General features: G+C 38.5%; 1 protein-coding gene across 1 annotated transcript; it reads right to left on the bottom strand.

Annotated features, from left to right (window-relative positions):
* Positions 1 to 348: 348 nt before the first annotated feature.
* Positions 349 to 2,803, bottom strand: LOC308634384 (melanoma inhibitory activity protein 2-like; the record flags this gene model as incomplete). Its single annotated transcript, XM_081268222.1, is given in 4 exon segments — positions 349 to 354; positions 649 to 858; positions 862 to 876; positions 878 to 2,803. Coding segments are annotated over 4 exon segments (2,157 nt in total).
* Positions 2,804 to 24,818: the final 22,015 nt, after the last annotated feature.

Below are 24,818 nucleotides of genomic sequence, written 5' to 3' on the forward strand. Positions count from 1 at the left end.
CTAGCTTCACTAAGCATAATCTGCTCTAGTGCCATCCATTTCCCTGCAAATTCTATGATTTTGTCATTTTTTATTGCTGCATAGTACTCCATTGTGTATAGCCCATAAATAGATGCAAATACACAAATATATATTTAGGATATGGTAAAAATAGTATTGCTTATCAGTAGGGTGAATTCGTCAGTAAGAATTAAACAATTATATAGAAGAAGATAAAGAAATCAGAGAAGGGCTGGAAAAAAATAGACACACACACACACACACATGTGTATAGGAAAGCCTTGCTAGTTGAGACACAAAATCTACAAATCATAAAAACTATACCAATATATTTATTGAAATTAATGTTTACATCTGCAAGAAAAACCACAAATAAGTTCCAATGGAAATCTGAGAAAAAGTATTTACATATAATAGGCTAATTTTTCTAATTTATTAAATATAATAAAATATGAGGAAAATTTTTAAAAAATCAATAGAAAAATTGGAAAATGAAGAATTCATAGCAAAATATAGAATTCTTTTTTTTTTTTTTTGGAGGTTGGAAACCAAATTTAATTGTGGATGTCCATCCAAATTACAGGATAATAAAAGTAATTGAGTAATTGTATTTTTTGGAGTAAACCAAAGGGCAAAATTTGACTTTACAGTAACATCTAATTCTCCTTCAAAATAAGAATCTACTACTCCAGGTATCACCATGATGGCCCCTTTTAAATTGTTACTTCCCAAAATGAAACCTATACTTTCTCTAGGGATTGGCCCCAAAATACCAGTAGGAATTTGTTGTGGTTCTGGATGTTCAGTAGCAGGCTCATTTGAAGATGGAATGGATCCTGAAGGGAACTCACTTCTACTTTAAGAATGCGGGGGTGGGTGGAGGAAATCCAGCTCTTGGGGGAAGGTCTTGAGAAAAACACTTCCATGCATAGACATCTGGCATTGGAAAAAATGGAGGGGGTGGTGGGCCTGGTGGAAAATAATCTTGAGGTGCTCCATACCTGTTTCCTGGAGGAGGCAGAGGGAAAAATGGTCCTCTTCTCGTGAACTGACTCCTTGGGTCCACAGGAAACAATTCACCTCTGACTGGAGGGAAAGGTGCCAACAATGAGCCAGAGCCAGTTGCTTGGTTTTCAGCAGAGAGAGATGAATCAGGCACATTGGTATCACCAGGATCAAATTTGGTCTCCTTTCTACTGGATTGACTTTCTGAAGACATAGGCCAATCCTCTTTATCCAAAGAAGGCATATTAGAACTTCTGAGTTCTGCTGGTCGCGATGGTCTACCATAATTCGAATAACATCCACCTTGCCAAGGAGGACCCAATGATGAGGGACCATTGGGGGAATTCTTTCTGCCCAGTGCTGCCTTTGAAACACCAAGTGCACAGGGATCTTTCTCTACAAGTTCAAATTGAAGCTCCCTTTCAGTTAACTTTTGTCCATTGCGAGCCTTTTGTTTCATGAAATAATGGAGGTTTCTTTCAGCAATCCAAGCCGCCAATTCACTCTCATGTGCTTTTTTCTCAGAGTAAATAATCTTCTCCTGACAGGACTGAATGGTTCTCTCCAATTCTTCTTCAAGATATTTGGCTCGTTTTCTGTAGGTCTCCAGCTCTTTCTTCATATGGCCCATCTCTTCTTTGACCTTGGAAAGTTTCTTCTCTTGCTCCACCTGGTAATTTTCCTCTACTCTGAGTTTCCTATAGAGTTTCGTCATATTTTCTTGATAGTGTTCCATTATGACTTTAAATTTCTGCTGAAGGTTCTCCTTCTCACCTTCAAGCCGTGTATTCTCTGACAGTAAGGTTGCCTGTTCAGTCTTCAGACTTCTAATCTGTTCTCTAAGGTCTTCCTTTGTTTTCTCTACTTCAGATAAGAAAGCACAAGTTTGATATCTTTGTCCTTCTAAGTTTTCTAAGGAGGCCTTTAGCTTAGCACCATCAATCAGTTTCTTTAAAGCTCCTTTTGGCTCATCATCCAAGTGAGCACCAATTCTTGATTCACTCCTCATTCCCCATTCCAAGTTGCCAACATCTGTTTGGGCTCCCGCGCTTGGAGAAGACCTATCTTTCATCTTCAGCAAGCCTTCAGTCAGAGACTCCTCGTGATTTTCTTTATCACTTTGAACTTTTCCTGCATGGACTTGAGAGTCTTCCAATGTGGTGCTCTCTTTACATTGGACACATCCTTGTTCCCTCCATGCTTCAGCTTCTCCTTTTATGATTGGTTTCTGACATTGCCGAAGCTGGGAACTTACATCCAAAGCTTCTTTCATTGCCAGCTGAAGTCCTTCCTCACTCATTTGAAGCAGTCTCAGGTTTGTTTTACTTTCAGTTATTTGTGATCCGAGGGATCCTAATTCACCTTCGAGGGACTTTATCCTTCTCGATATATCTGCCATGATTTCATCCTGTTTACAATGTTTGGCCTTTTGCTCTTCTAGCTCTTTTTCTAGAAAGAGTCTTTCATCCCCATGGCTAGGTTTGGACCTATGCAGCTTTTCATAGGTTGCCTTTAAATTTGGGGCTTCTCTTGGACCCTTCTCAAAACTGCCACCCTTTAAAGTTGACTCTATGCCTTCATGCTCTTTTTGAATAAGGCTAACTTTTTCAAGTAGTTCACATTTTTCTTCAATTCTTCTAGAAAGTTTTAGAGCCAGCTGTTTTTCTCTTCCCACATAAAGCCTGCTTTTAACACACTGAAAACTTCTTAACAAAAACAAGAGAAGAGAAAAACATCCAATAGCTCTACACATCACCAAATCCCAAGGAACGCCATAAGGATTAGGGCCTGGTTTCATGTCTTCAGACAATGCTGCCACAACCCTTCCTACTTCTTCCAGGACCACCCTCTAATATGGCTGTGGACACTCAGGTGTTTGCTCAGGAATTCCAACCTGCACCAGGCAACGGAGCAGACCACTGAGAACCCCTGCAAGGGGGGGGGTTGTGATGTGGGGAGCCGGGGTGAAGGACTCCCAGGAGCCTTGTGGTGCTCAAGTGCCCATCAGGGGTGTCTTGGCCCCTTCCTTCCCTACCCAGTGCATCCTGAAGTGCCAGGGGTTCAGGTCCCTTCCACTCCAGCCAGAGAGGAGTCCTCTCCATGCCACTCACCCCTGAGTTTGGTTTAGGCTAGGCCAAGATGGAGCTTCTTATGAAATTTCCATACAGTCATAACACCACTCAGTTTGATGTCATGCAAATTCTAAAGCTTTCTAAACTGTCTCAACAGATTTTAGGTCATATTCTTATATGTGTACTGCTTGCCCTTTTGTTTTAATGACCCATTCCTTTCCCTGCTTTTGTCCTCTCCCTTTTTTCTTCCTTCCTTCCTTCCTCCCTCCCTTTCTTCATTTTTTCCTTGTTTTCTTCCTTTCATCCTTCCTCCCTTCCTCCCTCCCTCCCTTCTTTTTTCTCCCTTCCCTCCCTTTTCTTTTCTTGCAGTATTGGGCTTTAAATTCCAAGGCCTTCTGCATGCTTGGCCAGCTCACTACCACTGAGCTACCTCCCCAGACCTGCTGACTCTTTCTAGGATGGTCATTTGAATTATTTCTAACAGAAAAAACTCTCATGATACACTACTTTCTTTCTTTCTTTTTTCTTTTTAATTTTTTAGCTGGGTTAATGACTTATGTTTCTTTTTTTAAGTTTACCCTTAATATTGTTTTTATTAAGTTTTATTTTTATAGAGCAAGCAACCATAAAAAATTAAACAACTGGTTAAATAAGAACTGTTATTTTAGATCATTGTACTGTCATTTTTTTAACTTTATTTTTTTATTTTTTTTAGTTATACATGACAGCAGAATGTATTTTGACATATAATACATACATGGAATGTACATACATCATTCATATTGTCTATTCTATTCTGTTGCCCTTCCTGTCCTCCTTACTCCTCCCCTCTTCTCCCATCCTTTCTCTCTATCCAATCTAATGTGACACACTTTTTTTTCTTTTTCTCATTACAACATCATATATGTATTCTGTATAACAATGAGCTTCTCCTTCCATTTTCCGTGCAACTCCCCTTCTCCCTCTTTTTCCCTCCCACCTTTCTTCCCTATTAGTGGTAGTCTTCTTCTCATGCTCTTATTCCCTATCCCATTTTGAGTTACCCCCCTTATATCAGAGAAGACATTCAGCATTTGTTTTTTAGGGATTGGCTCACTTCACTTAGCATAATCTGCTCTAATGCCATCCATTTGCCTGCAAATGCCATGATCGTGTTATTTTTTAGTGCTGAGTAATATTCCATTGTGTATAAATGCCACCTTTTTTAATCCATTCATCTATTGAAGGGCATCTAGGTTGGTTCCACATTCTAGCTATTATGAATTGTGCTGCTATAAACATTGATGTGGCTGTGTCCCTGTAGTATGTTCTTTTTAGGTCTTTTTGCTATAGTCCGAGAAGGGGAATAGCTGGGTCAAATGGTGGTTCCATTCCCAGCTTTCTAAGTAATCTCCATACTGCTTTCCAAATTGGCTGCACCAATTTGCAGTCCCACCAGCAATGTATGAGTGTATCTTTTCCCCCACAACCTCACCAGTACTTATTGTTGTTTGACTTCATAATGGCTGCCATTCTTATTGGAGTGAGATGGTATCTTAGAGTAGTTTCAATTTTAATTTCTCTGATTGCTAGAGATGGTGAGCATTTTTTCATGTATTTGTTGATTGATTGTATATCCTATTCTGAGAAGTTTCTGTTCAAGTCCTTGGCCCATTTGTTGATTGGGTCATTTAATTTTTGTTGTTTAACTTTTTGGGTTCTTTATTATTTTTTATTTTTTTTTATTGGTTGTTCACAACATTACAAATCTCTTGACATATCATATTTCATACATTAGATTGAAGTGGGTTATGAACCCCCAATTTTACCCCAAATGCAGATTGCAGAATCACGTTGGTTACACATCCACAATTTTACATAATACCCTATTAGTAATTGTTGTATTCTGCTACCTTTCCTATCCCCTACTATCCCCCCTCCCCTCCCCTCCCAACTTCTCTCTCTACCCCATCTACTGTAATTCATTTCTCTCTTTGTTTATTTTCCCATTCCCCTCACAACCTCTTATATGTAATTTTGTTTAGCAATGAGGGTCTCCCTTCATTTCCCTGCAATTTCCCTTTTCTCTCCCTTTCCCTCTCATCTCCAGTCTCTGTTTAATGTTAATCTTTTCTTCCTACTCTTCCTCCCTGCTCTGTTCATAGTTGCTCTCATTATATCAAAGAAGACATTTGGTATTTGTTTTTTAGGGTTTGGCTGGCTTCACTAAGCATAATCTGCTCTAGTGCCATCCATTTCCCTGCAAATTCTATGATTTTGTCATTTTTTATTGCTGCATAGTACTCCATTGTGTATAGATGCCACATTTTTTTTATCCATTTATCTATTGAAGGGCATCTGGGTTGGTTCCACAGTCTAGCTATTGTGAATTGTGCTGCTATGAACATCGATGTGGCAGTGTCCCTGTAGCATGCTCTTTTAAGGTCTTCAGGGAATAGTCCGAGAAGGGCAATAGCAGGGTCAAATGGTGGTTCCATTCCCAGCTTTCCCAGGAATCTCCAAACTGCTTTCCAAATTGGCCGCACCAATTTGCAGTCCCACCAGCAATGTACAAGTGTACCCTTTTCTCCACATCCTCTCCAGCACTTGTTGTTGTTTGACTTCATAATGGCTGCCAATCTTACTGGAGTGAGATGGTATCTTAGGGTGGTTTTGATTTGCATTTCTCTGACTGCTAGAGATGGAGAGCATTTTTTCATGTACTTGTTGATTGATTGTATATCCTCCTCTGAGAAGTGTCTATTCAGGTCCTTGGCCCATTTGTTGATTGGGTTATTTATTATCTTATTGTCTAATTTTTTGAGTTCTTTGTATACTCTGGATATTAGGGCTCTATCTGAAGTGTGAGGCGTAAAAATTTGTTCCCAGGATGTAGGCTCCCTATTTACCTCTCTTATTGTTTCTTCTGCTGAGAAAAAACTTTTAAGTTTAATTAAGTCCCATTTGTTGATTCTAGTTGTTAACTCTTGTGCTATGGGTGTCCTATTAAGGAATTTGGAGCCCGACCCCACAATCTGTAGATCGGAGCCAACTTTATCTTCTATCAGACTCAGAGTTTCTGATTTGATATCAAGCTCCTGGATCCATTTTGAGTTAACTTTTGTGCATGGCGAGAGAAAGGGATTCAGTTTCATTTTGTTGCATATGGATTTCCAGTTTTCCCAACACCATTTGTTGAAGATGCTATCCTTCCTCCATTGCATGATTTTAGCCCCTTTATCAAATATAAGATAGTTGTAACTTTGTGGATTAGTCTCTGTGTCCTCTATTTTATACCATTGGTCCACCCGCCTGTTTTGGTACCAGTACCATGCTGTTTTTGTCACTATTGCTCTGTAATATAGTTTGAAATCTGGTATCGCTATACCGCCTGATTCACACTTTCTGCTCAGAATTGCTTTTGCTATTCTGGGTCTTTTATTTTTCCATATGAATTTCATGATTGCTTTATCTATTTCTACAAGAAATGCCCTTGGGATTTTGATTGGCATTGCATTAAATCTATAGAGAATTTTTGGTAATATCGCCATTTTGATGATGTTAGTTCTGCCTATCCATGAACAGGGTATATTTTTCCATCTTCTAAGATCTTCTTCTACTTCTCTCTTTAGGGTTCTGTAGTTTTCATTGTATAAATCTTTCACCTCTTTTGATAGGTTGATTCCCAAGTATTTTATTTTTTTTGAGGATATTGTGAATGGAGTGTTTTTCCTCATTTCCATTTCAGAAGTTTTGTCGCTGATATACAGAAATACCTTTGATTTATGCGTGTTGATTTTATATCCTGCCACTTTGCTGAATTCATTTATTAGTTCTAGTAGTTTCTTTGTAGACCCTTTTGGGTCTTCTAGGTACAGAATCATGTCATCTGCAAATAGTGATAATTTAAGTTCTTCTTTTCCAATTTTTATGCCTTTAATTTCTTTCGTCTGTCTAATTGCTCTGGTCAGTGTTTCGAGAACTATATTGAATAGAAGTGGAGATAGAGGGCATCCCTGTCTTGTTCCGGATTTTAGAGGGAATGCCTTCAACTTTTGTCCATTCAGAATGATGCCAGCCTGAGGCTTAGCATAGATAGCTTTTACAATGTCAAGGTAAGTTACTGTTATCCCTAGTTTTTCTAATGTTTTGAACATATAGGGATGCTGTACTTTGTCGAATGCTTTCTCTGCATCTATCGAGATGATCATATGGTTCTTATCTTTAAGTCTATTGATGTGGTGAATAACATTTATTGATTTCCGTATGTTGAACCATCCTTGCATCCCAGGGATGAATCCTACTTGATCATGGTGCACTATTTTTTTGATGTGTTTTTGTATTCGATTCGCCAGAATTTTATTGAGGATTTTTGCATCTAGGTTCATTAGAGATATTGGTCTGTAGTTTTCTTTCTTTGAGGTGTCTTTGTCTGGTTTCGGAATCAGGGTGATGTTGGCCTCATAGAATGTATTTGGAAGAGCTCCCTCTTTTTCTATTTCCTGAAATAACTTGAAAAGTATTGGTATTCATTCTTCTTTAAAGGTTTTGTAAAACTCCGCTGTATACCCATCCGGTCCTGGGCTTTTCTTGGTTGGTAGTCTTTTGATGGCTTCTTCAATTTCATCCATTGATATTGGTCTGTTCAGATTGTGTGTATCCTCCTGACTCAGTCTGGGCAAATCATATGACTTAAGAAATTTATCGATGTCTTCACTATCCTCTATTTTATTGGAATATAGGTTTTCAAAATAATTTCTAATTGTCTTCTGTATTTCTGTAGCATCTGTTGTGATATTGCCTTTTTCATCCCGTATGTTAGTAATTTGAGTTCTCTCTCTTCTTCTCTTCGTTAGCATGGCTAAAGGTCTGTCGATCTTATTTATTTTTTCGAAGAAGCAACTTTTAGTTTTGTTAATTTTTTCAATAGTTTCTTTTGTTTCAATTTCATTAATTTCCGCTCTGATTTTAATTATTTCTTGCCTTCTGCTACATTTGCTGTTGTTTTGCTCTTCCTTTTCTAGGGCTTTGAGTTGGAGTGTGAGCTCATTTATTTGTTGGTTTCTTCTTTTTTTGAGGAATGACTACCAGGCGATGAACTTTCCTCTTAAAACTGCTTTCATTGTGTCCCATAGATTCTGATATGTTGTGTCTGTATTTTCGTTTATCTCTAAGAATTTTTTGATTTCCTCCTTTGTGTCTTCTGTAACCCATTGATCATTCAGTAGTATATTGTTCATTTTCCATGTGATGTAGGATTTTTTCTTCCTTCTTTTATCATTGATTTCCAGTTTCATTCCATTATGATCAGATATGGTGCATGGTATTATCTCCACACCTTTATATTTACTAAGAGTTGCCGTATGACATAATATATGATCTATCTTTGAGTAAGATCCATGTGCTGCTGAGAAGAATGTGTATCCACTTGATGATGGTTGATATATTCTATATATGTCGGTTAAGTCTAGGTTATTGATTGTGTCATTGAATTCTATAGTTTCTTTATTCAGCTTTTGTCTGGAGGATCTGTCTAATGGCAAGAGTGGTGTGTTGAAGTCACCCATAATTATTGTGTTGTGGTCAATTTGACTCTTGAACTTGAGGAGAGTTTGTTTTATGAACGTTGCTACACCATTATTTGGTGCATATAAATTGATAATTGTTATGTCTTGTTGGTGGATAGTTCCTTTTAACAGGATATAGTGTCCTTCTTTATCCTTTTTGATTAACTTAGGTTTGAAGTTGATTTTATTCGATATGAGTATGGCCACTCCTGCTTGCTTCCAAGGGCCATGTGAGTGGTATGATTTTTCCCAACCTTTCACCTTCAGCCTGTGTATGTCTTTTCCTATCATATGAGTCTCCTGAAGGCAGCATATTGTTTGATTTGTTTTTTTGATCCAGGTTTCTAGGCTGTGTCTCTTGATTGGTGAGTTTAGTCCATTAACATTTAAGGTTACAATTGAAATATGATTTGTACTTCCAGTCATGTTTATTTATTTATTTATTTTAGTTTGGCTAGTTTTACTTTTTGGTTGTTTTCCTCCCCCTTTACTGAGATACCTCCCGATGTTGGTTTTGGGCACTATTTTTACATTCCTCTTCTTGTAGAATTTTGCCCAAAATGCATTGCAGTGCTGGTTTTCTGGCTGTGAATTCTTTTAGCTTTTGTTTATCGTGAAAGATTTTAATTTCATTGTCAAATCTGAAGCTTAATTTTGCTGCATACAGTATTCTTGGTTGGAATCCATCATTTTTCAGCATTTGAAATACATTGTTCCAGGATCTTCTCGCTTTCAAAGTCTATGATGAAAAATCAGCTGTTAACCTAATTGGTTTACCCCTGAATGTAATCTACCTCCTTTCCCTCATAGCTTTTAATATTCTCTCCTTGTTCTGTATGTTGGCTGTCTTCATAATTATATGTCTTGGAGTTGGTCTATTATAGTTTTGGATGTTTGGGGTCCTGTAGGCTTCCAGGATTTGGCAATCCATTCCATCTTTCATCTCTGGGAAGTTTTCTAGGATTATTTCATTTAATAGGTTGTCCATTCCTTTGGTTTGAACCTCTGTGCCTTCTTCTATCCCAATGACTCTCAAATTTGGTTTTTTGATGAGATCCCATATCTCTTGGATAGATTGCTCATGAGACTTAAGCATCTTTTCAGTGTTGACTATATTCTTTTCAAGTTGATAAACTTTGTCTTCATTATCTGATGTTCTGACTTCTACTTGATCTAGTCTATTCATAATATTCTCGTTAGTGTTTTTAATCTGGTTTATGGTTTCTTGCATTTCTAAAATTACTGTTTGGTTTTTTTTAAGATCTCTATCTCCTGGTAAATCTCGTTCTTTGCAGTTTGAATTTGTTTGTTTAGTTCATTTTCAAAATATACTTTCAATTCTTGGACTTGCTGTCTCATGTCTTCTCTAAAATTCCATTCCATCTGAGTTAGGTATGCCTTGATTTCTTTCCCTGTCCATGTTTCTGATGCTTCTAGGTCCTCCTGTAGATTTAAGTTGTCCTGCATTATCTGTAATCCTTTTTTCCCTTGTTTTTTCATGTTGTTCACGTTACTTTCCAGCTCTGTTTGACTGCTTTGTAACTGCTTTCTCCTATACATTTGTTTTGGCTTTGTTTATCTCTGTTGTCTCTCCTTTGTGGTGGGAGATTATGCCTATAGATGTTGGGCTTTATTGTACTTTAGAGCTTATTCATTCAATTTATAAAGGGCTTCCGGATTTTGTATGCATATGGTAGTCTGTTTTTTGTTCTTAGGACTTTAGGTTAGGTGCTATGTAGGTATAAGGGTTAGTATGTCTTGGCTACTTTAGAAGATTGCTCTACTGAAGGGGGATACTAACCGTCGATTGGATCAGGGTGTTGGTAGTAGCTAGGTATTTAGGAGCACTATAGACAGCCTCGAAACATTCACCTATTTGCATTTAGACAGTTACACGAAATGGAGGACGTAATGCTTGGGATGAAAGTTGGGGGGAAGGGGAAGGAAGGTACTCTTGAAAAGAGAGGAGGAGAGGGAGATAGATAGCATAGAGGAGAATGGAAAGAACAATAAAACTTGGAAGGGGAGAGAAAGAGGGAAAAAGGGAGAGAAAAAATAAAATAAAATAAGAAATAAAATTAGGTCTTAGAGATCCATTTTCTGCTCTTCCAGTAGGCAAAGCTGTGCCCTCCGGGCTGAGTTTTGCCCTCAAAGTGTCAACAGCAATCCCTGTAAGGTGGCTCCTGGGAGTCTCTCAATCCTGTTGGTCCAGAGCCGTTTCACTTCTACGGCCCCTCCTCCCCTTCCTCCTGCCAGCCAGCCAGGTCCTGCTCACCGGAGGCAGTTCCCCATGGATTTGGTTACACTTTCAGCCCTACCGAGTGCTGTATTTCCCTAACGACTGAGCACTCTCTCTGTCATTCATCTAAGCCCCAGTGCTGTGGAGCTGTGGTTTGGGAGTCAATAGTTTAATTTTTCCGGACCCCTTTGGTGGGCACACCTTCAGAATCTGGTGGCTAAGACCATTGGTGTCGCTGCTGGTGGTAATGGGAGTTGGGGGTCGAGGATCCCCTCTTCTTCCCTCAGCCCCTACAATCACGACCACTCTGATGGTGGTAGGAGGAGTTGGGGGTCTGGAGTGTCCTCTGTTTTCCTCAACCCCTACCGTCACGCCCTCTCAGTTGGCGGTTGGGGGAGTTGGGGGTGGGGAGTCTTCTCTGCTTCCCTCTGCCCCTGCAGTCATGCCCACGTCACTGGCAGTAGGGGGAGTTCGGGGCCGAGAGTCCTTTGGCCCTTACGGTCACACCCACTGAGAGATTTTGAAGTTTCCTGGTTGTTTGTATCTGATGTGGGTGGGAGTCACACACCTGCTAAAGTAGATTCCACTGGGAAGGAATCTTGTTGGCTGAACTTTGGTGACTTCCCCTCTCTGCTATGGTGGGCCCCTGGCTCCTTGCTGGAGTGTCCGAAGGGAGGGGTAGAACTGGCTTGTCTCTGGTCTGACACAATCTCTGGTTTTAGTTCCCAGTTCGCTATTTCATAAAGGCTTGATTAGATTCCCTTCACGTCGTCTCGGGGGGGGGGGGAGCTGTTTGGACCACAATTTTTTGTATCTCTGTATATAAAGTATGTTCACACCAATTTATGCCATTATACATGTACTCTTTTTTTGCATTACAATTCTTAATACACATATATACCACAATTTTTCATATCTCTGTATATAAGATATGTTGGCACCAATCCAAATCTTCATACGTGTATTTTGTATAATGATGACCATCACATTCCACCATCCTTGCTAACCCCCTTCCCCCTCCCTTTCCATCCCACCCCTCTTCCCTATATAGAATCTAGGTAGATATATTTAGGGTCTACATTCTTCTATCTTGGGATCTACTAGGGGATGAAACAAAGATTCCTGTCTTTGCAAGACTTATATTTTGGCAGACTGTGACAATAAGGATAATAAGTAAATTACATAGTAGGTTAAACTGGAATAAACATCCTACTCTATGAAACGGATGCTATTAATGATGTTTTTTTTTCATATTTTACATGTATCCTCTCAGAGTAAAGATGGGGTAAGGAATTTTAAATGAAGTGGTGAAGGTGCCTTGAGAAGGTACATTATGGAACTAAAGGACAGGAGGGAACATACAAGGCACAGGCTGAGGTGCCCCTAGGATTTGAAGAACAGCAAGATGGTAAAGATGGTTGAATTGGAGCCGCTGGAAGCAGATGACAGGGGATAAAGTCAGAAAGGAAATGGGGGGATGTTGGAAAGATCATGTAAAGTCCTATAGACTATTGCCCACTGTAAAGAGTGACTGTTGGGAGAAAGGGGGGATCTATCAGAGGGTTTTAAGCAGGGGGATGACAGGATCTGACTTACATCTCCTTGGGATCATCCAGGCCAATGTCTTCAAAGCATTCAGTCAGGAAACAAAGGCGGAAGCATAGTTGGGAGCCAGCTGCAATATTCCAGGTCCCAGATATGGTGTGTTGAGGCAGGGAGGTGGTAGTGAAGATGACAAGACATTATTGCATTCTGGATATATTTTAAAGATTGACCTGATAGGATTTCCTGACGGATTGCATATGGGGTTTCAAAGGAAGAGGAGACAAAGATTCTGTGGTAACTTGTATCATTGTCAGAGTATTTGTTAACCCTTCCTACTGGGCTCATCCCTCTGGAAGTCATGTGACTTGCTCTCTCTCCAGTGAGGTGGGAAGTGATATGTCCCTTGCCAGCAGAACCTTTAGGCATCACCTCATGGGACTGCTTCTGTCCTCTCCCCACAGAAAGGCAATGCCCCAGATGGGTCTGCTCCTTTAGCCTGGATCCTTGAGGAAAGAAAATATGAAACAGAATAACAGCTCACCTTCTACTGGTATAGCACAAACAAAAACCATGACTGCAAGCCTCCAAGTCTCTGTTGTTGTTGTCGTTGTTGTTACTATAACATAACTCAGTGAAAGTTTATGGATATAGATGTTTTAGTAGATTTTTTTTCCATGCTTCAAATTAAAGACCTGATAAGAACAATTTTAAGGAGGAAAAATTTATTTTGGGGTTAATCATTTCAGAGGTCTCAGTGCATAGATGGCCAACTCCATTCCTCAGGCCCTGAGAAAAAGGCAGAAGATCATGGCAGAAAGGTGTGACAGAGGAAAGCATCTAAGGACATGTTTCCAGGAAGCAGAGAGAGAGAGAGAGTGAGAGAGAGAGAGAGAGAGAGAGAGGGAGAGCTCTGCTCATCAAGGACAAATATAAACCCCAAAGGCATGTCCCCAGTACCCACCTCCTCAAGCCAAACCCTACCTGCCTATAGTTACCACCAAGTTAATCCTTATCAGGAGATTAATGCATTGACCAGTTAAGCCTTATCAGGGAATGAATTCACTGATTAGTTAAACCTATAACCCAATCATAAACTTTCTTGCATTATCTCACAAATGAGCTTTGGGAGGACACCTCAAATCTGAACCATAACAGATGGCTTCAAGGGCTTTGTCCTCAGCAGCTGAAAGGATGACACTTTCACTGACCAAGATGGAAAGATTATGGGGGAAGTCGGTTTCAAAGGAAGTACTGAAGTTCAATTTTGAACATATTGAGAAGTCTGGCGTATATCCAGGTAGGGATACTGAGTAGGCAATTGAATATAAGAATCTAAAGTTAAAAGGAGAGGCCAGGCTGGAGATAAAAAAAAAATTGGGAGATTGTTGGCATAGACCTGATGATTTCTAAGTCCATAGATTGGTTATAATCATCAAGGAAGTAACTCTAACTGGAGAAGACTCCACAAGAGATTATTGGTGATCTCCTCAGGAGGTCATTTGTGACCTCCTGCAGGGGGTCCTAATTGTTTGAGAAGAATGTGAGGAAAGAAATTGGCTACAGCAAGAAGTGTTCATTCTTTGGAGTTTTAATCTAAGGGGACCTGAGAAATGGGCAATAACTGGAGTTAGACATTGGATCAAGGGAGGATTTTTCTAATAGAATGAAAACATCAGAGCAGATGCTCTCCTTGAACAGTTGAGTACATTATTTTTATTTTTTCTTGGCCTGTTTCTCAGTTTTAAAGAGTGCAAAGAAGTTAGCACTTACTGTGCTTTTCAGATGTGCTGTCTATGGTACTGAGCATCTTCTCATATGCACTCGGTCCTCACAACCACATTATGAAGTGACCATGATTACCTTTCACTGTAATCTGACAGGTAAAATGACTTGATTAGTATCACACACCCACTACATGGAAGAACTGAGATTTAGTCCTACATCTTGCTGTTGACAAAGCCTGTGCTATTTTTTCCCTTGTAATTGGCTTCCAAAAGAAATTAAAATATTCTGTGAAGCAAACTGCATGAACATTTCCCACGTAGCTTCTTAACCAGCCAATGGTGGCATGGGATAAAATTGCCACTAGCAGGTGATTTTATTCCCCAATGTTTACTATCAAGCCAAGTTCTACCTCTGTTGGCTTTAAATAAAGAGTTCTTACCCAACCTTAAATGTGAATTTAAACTTACCATGGGTGATATCTAGAAAGAAAGCTCCAAACCCACCAAATGTCATGAATCTCCTTTAATTTCAGGGGCCTACCAGTTACCAAACAGATTGCTTTAAAGTTTGGTATAGAAAGTTCCTGAATTTGTGATAATTATTGAATATGTGTATTTAGAGCTTAAAAATGGTATTCTAGGGCAGAAACCACCTCTCCTTATTAGTTTTTTTTTAATTACCTTACCCACAATAAGCAGTAATGGTTAGGCCCTTAAAATGTTAGTTTCTGTGATAAGAATCTTTTAGAAAACATATTAGTGAAATGTACAGCTGGTAACCTAAACACTCATCATACAGTGTATTAGTCATGGGGCAAGGGATACAAGCACCAGTGGAACAACTCTGATCCACTTGTTTGAACAGGTGTCAGACCTGCCTCCTTCAGCATTTTTTCAACTTATAGCTGAGAACCAATGTTAATGATATCTTTCAAAGGAAATGTTTCCACATCTTACATGATTGACATTAGATGACGTTAACAACATGGGCATATTCCAGTTGTAGTTGCCCAGTATTTACTTAATACATTTGCATTTTTCTCCGGTCTATGTTGGTCCCTTTCTTGATGGCAAAAACTTAATTTTAGAAATGCTTCAATCTGCATTTGTGTTTCCTTTGCTTTGTTCATCCATGTTAGCTGGCAGTTTATCCTTTGAAAAGTCAAACAAAAATGGGATATGTGCAATAGAAATATATATATGTATATTTTAATACTTGTGGATAAATGTTACAAGTTGTTTAAGAACAACAAAATCACCAATGTCTTCCATTTTGAGATGTGTATAGTTTTGTAAGCATTAGTGCTTGGTAGCATATTATAGTGCCATGTTAGGGGTTAGTGCATGATCCTAGTAATAATTTTAAACTTCAGGATGAGTTATTGATAATAACCAATAGTGTAAAAAGAGTTGAATCTCTATATAAGACTTTTTTTTCCTCCCATAAATACCTGAATCTGTGATATTCTCCCTGGGGAAAGAAGATTAAGGACAAAAACAATTGTTTATGAATAGAAATGTGGGTTCACCATTAGAAACATTGGATTTGAGGATATGAATGCTTTCCATGAGCTGGCTAGAAACAGCTAGCCTTGTATCTCACAAAACCTCAAGTCAAAATGAGGCCCCATTTTCATGATTCTGTGTTGCTGTTAAATTGAGGTCAATTTGTTCTTATACTGTTTTCATATTATGTCTTGGGTTTATTCTTACTCCTTTTGCATCTACAAATAGTTTTACATTCTGCATGTCCTACTAAGATGCTGTAATTGCTTCATTGAGTGCTTATATAATCTGCAGACTATTTACTAATCCTGTTGGCAGCATGCGTGTTAATGCAAGAATAATATCAATGTTTGGGAGTGTCCTAGATTGTTTCAGCCTCTTCTATTTCTGAATCTGCTAAATTGTGTACTCATGGGATTACAGACCTTTTCATGAGCATTGGAAACATAGTTAAATGGAGCTTACCTACGTTGCCATATAATAATAAGTGGACTCTTGCCCTTGGTTACAGTAAGCCACAGGTAACTTTCCCTTTTTTCTGTTTTCCCTTGTAGAAATAAAACAGTCATTTTTGTTTTGAAAGAAAAAAAAAAAAAGAAAATATAGCAACATCCATTTTTTAATGCAATGGGATTTGTAAGTTGTTTTAATCCATTCAGGCTGCTAGAACAAAAACACTATAAACTAGATGACTTATAAATAACAGAAATTTATTTCTCATAGTTCCGGAGGCTGGCAAGTCCAAGATCAAGGTGACAGCACCATCAGGGCCTGGAAGGGTCTTGTTCATGGCTTCAAGATGGTCACTGTCCCACTGTGCCCTCACATGGTGGGAAAGTGGGCTGGGTAGCTCTGGTCTTCCCTCTTCTTTACAAGGACATTAATATCATCATGTAATCCTCACCCTCATTTAAACCCAATTACTTCCTAAAGACCTCATTTTCAACATGAACTTAGTGGTTGGGCAAAACCAGTGAGTCCGTAATACTTGAAAAGAGATTTTATAGTAAAATAGAGGAAGGAAGGAAGAAAAGAAGAAGGATGGAGTGAATAAACACAGAGAAGAAAGAGGCAAAGAAAAAAGATGAAATTTCTAATCTTCTTCAAAACTTTCCCCCTTAATTCCATGGGTCAATAAATTCATCCTCCATCTCTCTAGTTTTGTTGTTGTTGTTGTTTAGTGTTTTACCTATTTCAGTTGGCTTCTGTCAATCAGAATTGAAGGAATTCTAGTTAGTTCTCCATTTCTTTGAGGATATTATAACTATTATTCTGCATGGAATTATATAATGAAAGAATTAGGGATATATTTCTAATGGGAATTTTCTCAACTCAACTCTTCATATACTATATTCAGTGAGTACCTGTCATCCAGTGTAATAAATTCTAATTGTAATCTCTGCCCTTTCTTGGATAAACATGAAGAAGATATTGTGTCAAGAACTTCTGGAAAAATACCAGTGAAAATTCAAAAGGAAACCTTAAAACTTAAAAACTAAATAAAAACACGGGACTACAGATTCTAGAACTTATCAATTAAAGGTGAAAATAATATAAATGTTGGAAAAAGTAAAATTGGGAGGAAAATTATTAATTTTCTAACAAAGTTAAGCTTGCATTTCATTTCAGTACCACCAGACTCTTTCTCCTGTATTTTATTCCTTGATTTTTTTTTTCATGTTAATGTCCTACTCTGCTTCATGAAGAGGATGTTATTAATAATTTGTCATGACATTTATAAATGTATCATCTTGAAGGTTTGATTAATGTTGTCTCTCAAGGTTAAGATCCAGGCAGCTGGTTTCTTGCTTAGGCAAAGAAAAGTGAACCAAGAAAGTGATGAATGACGCTATGTAATTTTTAAAACGACTGCATCTTTATGGATTTGAGTTAAAAAAGAAAAAGAAAGTTGGAAGTGTTAGAATGTTTTGGGAAAAAAATAAGTAATAGATGAAATCAAATTCCAAACAAAATTAAAAGATCTAATCTAAGTTGATGAACATAATTACAGAAATTTTTTAAAAAACTATTCTTAGTTTGAGGAAAACTTAGTAGAGTGTATCCTCCTTTTACAAAGCATTACATTTTCATGATCTTGTGTAAATGACAAGGCATCTAAATAGCTTATCATCCCTCTTCTTATAGAGATGAAGTTAGCTGTCGTTCAATTGTAAGTAAGTCCAAATATACCTTCTTTTCAAGAAGGAGAACAAATCAACCCATTTGTTGCAGAGTATGGGGAAGGAGTACATGTTGCTTGATGGAGATTTTTTTTTTCCTTTCAATTATATTTGGTCTCAAATTGTAGATTCTGTGTCCTATATTCAGGGCTAAGGTGATTTCTTCATGGGTTTTATGTTGCTTTAACAGAAGACTTTAACAGAGACTGGACTGGATAACTTATAAAAAAAAAGAGACTAACCTCTCACAGTTCTATATGCTGGTAAGTCCAATACCAAAGTGCTGATGCCTCCTTGCCATGTGTTCCCATGAAAGAAAGCAAGAATATGAGAGAGGGTGACAAAGGAAGAGGTATGGGGGTTGTATTAGTTAGCTTCCCATTACTATAACACAATACACAAGATAATTAACTTATAAAGAAAAAAAAAACGTTTGTCAGACTCATGGTTTTTGAGGTTCTATCCAAGATTGGGGATTCCATTGCTTTGGGCCTCAGACAAGGCATCCCTTCATGATGGGAATGCATACCAGAACATAACCAACTTATAGTACAAATTAGGGGTCAAAGAGGTAGAAGCCAGGATCCCACAGCCTCCTTTCACCACATGATCCCAGTGACCTAAAGATTCCTGCTACATCCCACCTCCTAAAGGTTCTACCATCTACCAGTAGAATCACTCTGGTATTAGGCCTGGACTTTTGGAGACACTTATCCAAACTGTAGCTGCAGTAACATTATTTGTAAAAGCTGAAAAGTAGAAATAATTTAAATATCCATCAACAGATAAGTGGGTAAACAAAAATGTATGTCTATATAATGGAATATTATTAATCCATAAAAAGGAAGGAAAGCTCTGATATGTACCACAACTTGGGTGAACTTTGAAAACATTATGATAAGTGAAAGAAACCAGATACAAAAAAATTATTATATGATTCCCTTATATAAAATGCCCAGAATAGGCAAATCTATAGAGACTGAAACTGCCCAGGGATGAGGAGATGCAGGAATGTGAACTGACTTCTATGGGTATGAGATTTCTTTTTGGTTTTACTAGAATTAAACAGTAGAGATGGCACACAACTTTGTGAATACTATGCATTAAAAGCCACATTGAATAGTACACAATAAAATGGTGAGTTTTATGGTATGTAAATTATAGTTTATTTTGAAAAATGAAGTATGGAAAGCAGAGTAAGCATCAACTTTTGACGACCACCAACTGGCAGAAGGTATTCTTAGCAGCAAACTTAGCTAATAACAGTGATCAGTTACTAAACTTCATTTTCCATTCTCATTCTCATAGCAAAAGAGAAAGACTGTATTTTATAGATGAGGGACAGAGGAGGCTCAGAGAAATCAAATGACTTGACTGAGGTATCTTGTACAGTGGACTAACTCTGCACCACAAGACATGTTCTGACTTTGGAGCACAGGTCTTGTGAATTCCACCCTAGGACTTCTACTCTCCCTTTTCTCCTTGACCCTGAGTTTAGTAAAACCTCAATTATGTCCCAACCCCCAGGAGGTTTTTCCTGTTTTAATCTAATTGCTGACAGTCAAGTCACTCACGGTTAGAGGAAGGAGGATCATGGGAAATAAGAATGGTGTCTCTCATTCTGACATACAATGAACTCACTCCTAAACCATTTCATTGGAGTAGGGAATGATAAGTGGGTTTGTGACAAAACATTAGAAGGGCATGAGAAAATATGGTTTTGGGACATCCTTTCAAAATTGTGTTAAGGTTTGGGAAACTAAAGCTGCCAAAAAAAAAAAAAAAAAAAAAAAGCAGAAACCTGACTGTGCATCCCTTCCCAAACTCATGTATGGAGGCCACTTGCCCCTTTACAGCCCCCTCTCTTTGCATATCCTCAAGCCTAATCCTGGAGCCTAATTTCTACTTTCAGGAATGATCTGTAGGAAAGTTCTCAAGTTGTGCTGCTATTTGCTGTTTGGAAAGTGAAATGCTACACAGACAAATTGTCAGGATGAATTTGCTAGCCAGGGAGAAAGTAACATCAAGGTTTTGTTTAAATGAATGTTGAGTCAGCTTAATTTCTGCCAAAACTGCCTTTTGCTATTGCTTCTGGGTAGCTCTAAAGACTGCAAATTATTTCTCTTCCTTTGAGGAGTGTGACAAGTTAAAATATTCTTCTTGTTGGTTTGTTACGTGTTCCTAAAGTGCATTAGTTGGGTGATATGTCTTTAAGTTGTAAAGGGTCATCAAAGGTGTATCAGTGGGACACTTTCCAATAGCTTTTCCTGTCCTCTCAGATACCAGGTCATGATGCTAAACTTTGTGTTTCTATAATCAGATTCCAAGTGTCACCTGCCACGTATTTGTAAAATTCTAAAATTTCTGATTCAAGGACAGGGTAGGAAGTGGGAGGGTGAGCCAAGCAAAGCAGACCTGGTGATGACTTAGAAAGAGAGAAACACAAACACTGTCTTTTCATAACCCCAAAGCGTGGATAAGGTAGAGAAAACACAACAGGATGGAGTCAAGCTCGGGTCTTTATCCATTCAACCAATGTACTGAACATCTCTGTATAGAGATGCTGTTGCAGGCATTGAAGAAATGATATTGAACAAGACAGAGGGATCCTCTTCCCTCAAGATCTCACAATCTCTCAGCTGTGTTTTTAGAATTGGCTTGTTTTTGCTCTATATTTTTTTCCTAATTTTTTAAAATTTGTCCTAAAATCAAGCCTGTATTTAAATGTTCATTTGAGTTGATTTTTTAAAATAAGAATTTGGCTTTTATCAGAAAAATCTGGTCAGAGACAGAAATTATCCATAGAGTGCTCTGGGAGAACAAGAAGGGAGGGATTGTGTGAATGGATGGAACAAATGGAACATTCTGTACAAAGTCACAGAGAACTGGAACATCAATGAGAAATTAAGGTGGGAGTCTTGGATGGTACAGCTGCAAAATGAAGATAACTTCTGACTAGAGTAAAATACAAATAAACGAGCCCTCCTTTGATAGAAAGGACAAAAGTAATGGCTTTGCCTCCTCTGGGAGGGAAATTTTCTGTTGAAAGCACATCTTAGGACATTATTGAAATTTACTTCCAAATTCATATTTTTCACTTGCTTTTGGGTTTTAGTGCCTATAAGTTGGCTGTGAAATAGATTTTGACAGGAGTGAAATATCTATGATTATGAAAGTCCACCACTTTGACAAAGCAAAGAAATTGCTAATGGTACAAGGACGCGTGGCTTGCGCGCGCGCGCGCGCACACACACACACACACACACACACACATATTTGTTTTTATTTTTACTTAAAGAAACTTAAGTTAAGGTCACAATTGCTAAACTATGGAACCAACATATATGCCCTTCAATAGATAAATGGATAAAGAAACTGTGGAACATATACACAATGGAATATTACTCGGCATTAAAAGAGAATAAAATTATAGCATTTGCAGGTAAATGGACGGAGGTAGAGAATATCATGCTAAGCAAAGTAAGCCAATCCCCCAAACCTGGGGCTGAATGTTTTCTCTGATAAGTGGATGCTATAATGGGAAGTGGGGGGCATGGGAAAAATGGAGGAACTTGGATGGGGCAAAGAGGAGTGGGGAGGGGTCAAAGAGACAGGAAAGATGATAGAATGAGATGGACATTATTACCTTAGGTACATGTATGATTGCACAAATGGTGTGACTCTACTTCACGCACAACCACAGAAGGGAAAAATTCTGCTTCATTTGTGTACAATGAATCGAAGAACTTTCTGCTGTTATGTATAAATGATTAGAAATAAGAAAGAAAGAAAGAAAGAATTTCTAAAAAAGAGCCTTAGTGGAGCTCAGGATAAATTAAAAATTACAAAGAGAAATTAATGTGAAGAACATGCTCAGTTTACCTTGGTGTTCCATCTTTGAGAATATATTGGTTAGTGGAAACGCTATCCCTATATTCCCCTGAATCTCATCCTATAGAGTGGTTGCAATTCTGGATTTCTCTGAGTTGCTTGCTTTTCTTCTGCCTTTGCTTACCTCCAACAGGGAAAGCATGGGATACTGCTCTTCTGTTCCTAATCGCATACCTATTTATTTAATTATTCTTTTTTACTCATTCCTGTCTCTTGGAAGTATATACCTCAGTCCAAAATTTGGATGTAATTTTAAACCAACATAACAGTAACTCTGAGCCTTTCAGCTTGCAGTCAGGGAAGAAATTAAAGTTCAATCCCTGTTGGGAATCCTTCCTCAAGGAATTGCCCACTGACCAGGGTCCTTCTCTATTAACTGCTGGTCACGTGTGGGGGAATGATAACCATTCCTTGTTGAAAGCCTCAGGGCACTGTCAGGGTGGGGCGACACAGCTTCCAGCCCAACATTCTCTCCCTGGTTTGCCCTCCTTGTCTTAGGAACAGGGAGAATAAAATTACCTTCCTCTCTTTCATGCTTCTCTCAGAGACACCTGGGATACTTGCCCCCTGGGATACTTGGCAAACACTTCTAAGTAAGCTTAGATTTTTTAAAACAACAGCCAGAAAGGAAAGGATCTTAAAAGCTATTTTTGCCATTAATTTCCTCCGGATAAAAAGCACAGAGTCTGTTGATGTGTGGTGACTCCCTTTCCCCTAATCTGATCTCTCAAGATCACAATGACAGCAAATGGGGAGGAGTGTGGTCACATGGAGCCATGGAGGCTTGCTCCATTTTCCAAAGGTGGAAACAACCCATCACCTACCCACTGGTGAATGACATGTGGTACGTCCCATGCAAATGGAATACTTATCTATCTGCTCCAAGGAGTGAAGTGCTAATGCCTGCTGCAACATGGATGAAAATTAAAATCACTATGCTGAGATCTTATATGGTATGAGTACATACAATTAAATGTAATATTCAGAGTAGGCAAATCTATGGAGACTGAAAGTAAACTGGTGTTTGCTTAGAGCTGAGGGGATGAGGGAATTGGGGAGTGATGAAATATTCTACAATTGATTGTGATGATGATTACACAACTCTTTGGATGCACTAGGAAACATCAAATTGCATTCTTTAAAGAGGTGAATTGTATGGTATGTAAATTATGTCTCAATAAATATGTTCTTAAAAAAGAAGCCACTGGGATATTATTTTCTAACCCCCGGCTCTATGTGCTATCATCAGAGAAATGAATGTAACTCTGTAGTTACGTGTTCCATGAATGTTACTGCTTCTTTGTCACGGGTTCCTGATAACTAACTGCTCTTCCAAGCCAGCCACTTTTTCCGAAGCAAAACATTGTTTCTATGTATTTCTCCTAACAAGTGGGACACTAGGTTTTTCCAAGGTTCTTGAAAGAAAGGAGGGAGTGACTTAATCTGACTATTCAGAGAGAACAATTTTATTTGATGAATTTTTGTGACTTTGATAATATCCAAGGAATGATGAACATACGGTTGAATGAGATTCTAGAAACAATCCATCCCAGTCGATTTCAAATATTGTCATAGAATCTGGAACTGGAGAGGGAGGGGTCTCAGGGACAACCAAGGAAGGCAAGCAGAGTAGGTAATGATAAGACCAGTGAGGCACCCACCTCTTCTTCCACCAGAGTAGCCCTGATATCATCTAAGGTATATATTGATTTTCAGCAAAGTTTAATTTGAAGAATTCAGTGCTAACAAATGTTTAAGATTCCTTTGTTTTTTAGTTCTACAGAAAATGACAACGAGGCCAAGGGAAAAGACTCATCAAAGTCAACACATCAGTTTAGTGGCAGGGCAGGGCTGAGAATCTTAGATATCTTAGAATGGGAAGAGTGGGTAGGCTCATTCAATCCATCCATTTTTTTGTATTATAGTTCTTATTACACATATATACCACAATTTTTCATATCTCTGTTTGTATATAAAGTATTTTGACACCCAATTCGTGTCTTCATACATGTATAGAACTCCTGCCCAGCAAAGCCAAGAGAGTGTGACAGACAAGCAAATGGCCTCCATGCCCAAATGGCCTGTGCTTAAACCCTGCTCCACCAAACGTCAGCTGTAATCTTCATCAAGAAAATAAGTCGGTCCCAACCTCAGCTTCCTTATCTATAAAATGGGGCAATGGCAGTAGAAACCCTCGAAGATTAAATGGGATGATGTCCAGTGTCAGTTGTGTATTAGGGGTTTGACAAGTGTAGGCCATTATGATGAGACAGACTCCCTGTACTTTGGTCCCAACCACTTCACTGGCTGAGGCAGTGCTCCTCTGAAGTTTTCATCACAGAGTTAAATTGAATTTTTTAAAAAATAAAAGTGCAGATGAATCAATCTTCACTACTCTGCTAATGATCTCTTTTTCATTACTTCCTTCTGCCACTGAAAATGAGTTCATTAAACAACTTAATGCATTGCTTTTTAAAGCTCCCAAATCCATTTCCTTAGTATCTCGATTATTGACTGTGTTAGCTTGATGAAAAGTCATGTTCGAAGGGATCATAAAAGGCAAGATGGTAACTTTTCTTATTTTAAAGGTGGGAAACATGAATCTCCATATTGCTTTCCAGATTGGCTGCACCAATTTCCAGTCCCACCAGCAATGTATGAGTGTGCCTTTCCCCCACATCCTCCCCAACACTTATGGAGATTCCTTGGAAAACTTAGAATGAAATCACCATTCTACCCAGCTATCCCCCTCCTTGGTTTATATCCAAAGGACTTAAAAACAGCACACTACAGGGACACAGCTATATCAATGTTTATAGCAGCACAATTCACAATAGCTAAATTGTGGAACCAACCCAGATGCCCTTCAGTAGATAAATGGATAGGGAAACTTTGGTATATATACACAATGGAACATTACTCAGCATTAAAAGAGAATAAAATGATGGCATTTGCAGGTAAATGGATAAAGTTGGAGAATATAATGCTAATTGAAGCAAAAAAACCAAAGGCCAAATGTTTTACTTGATATGAGGATGCTGACTCATAATGGCAATGGGGGAAGGGGAGCATGGGAGGAATGGAGGAACTTTAGATAGGGCAAAGGGGAG

This window comes from Spermophilus citellus (genome assembly GCF_964194105.1).
Source record: "Spermophilus citellus genome assembly, chromosome: 15".
Classification (NCBI taxonomy): domain Eukaryota; kingdom Metazoa; phylum Chordata; class Mammalia; order Rodentia; family Sciuridae; genus Spermophilus; species Spermophilus citellus.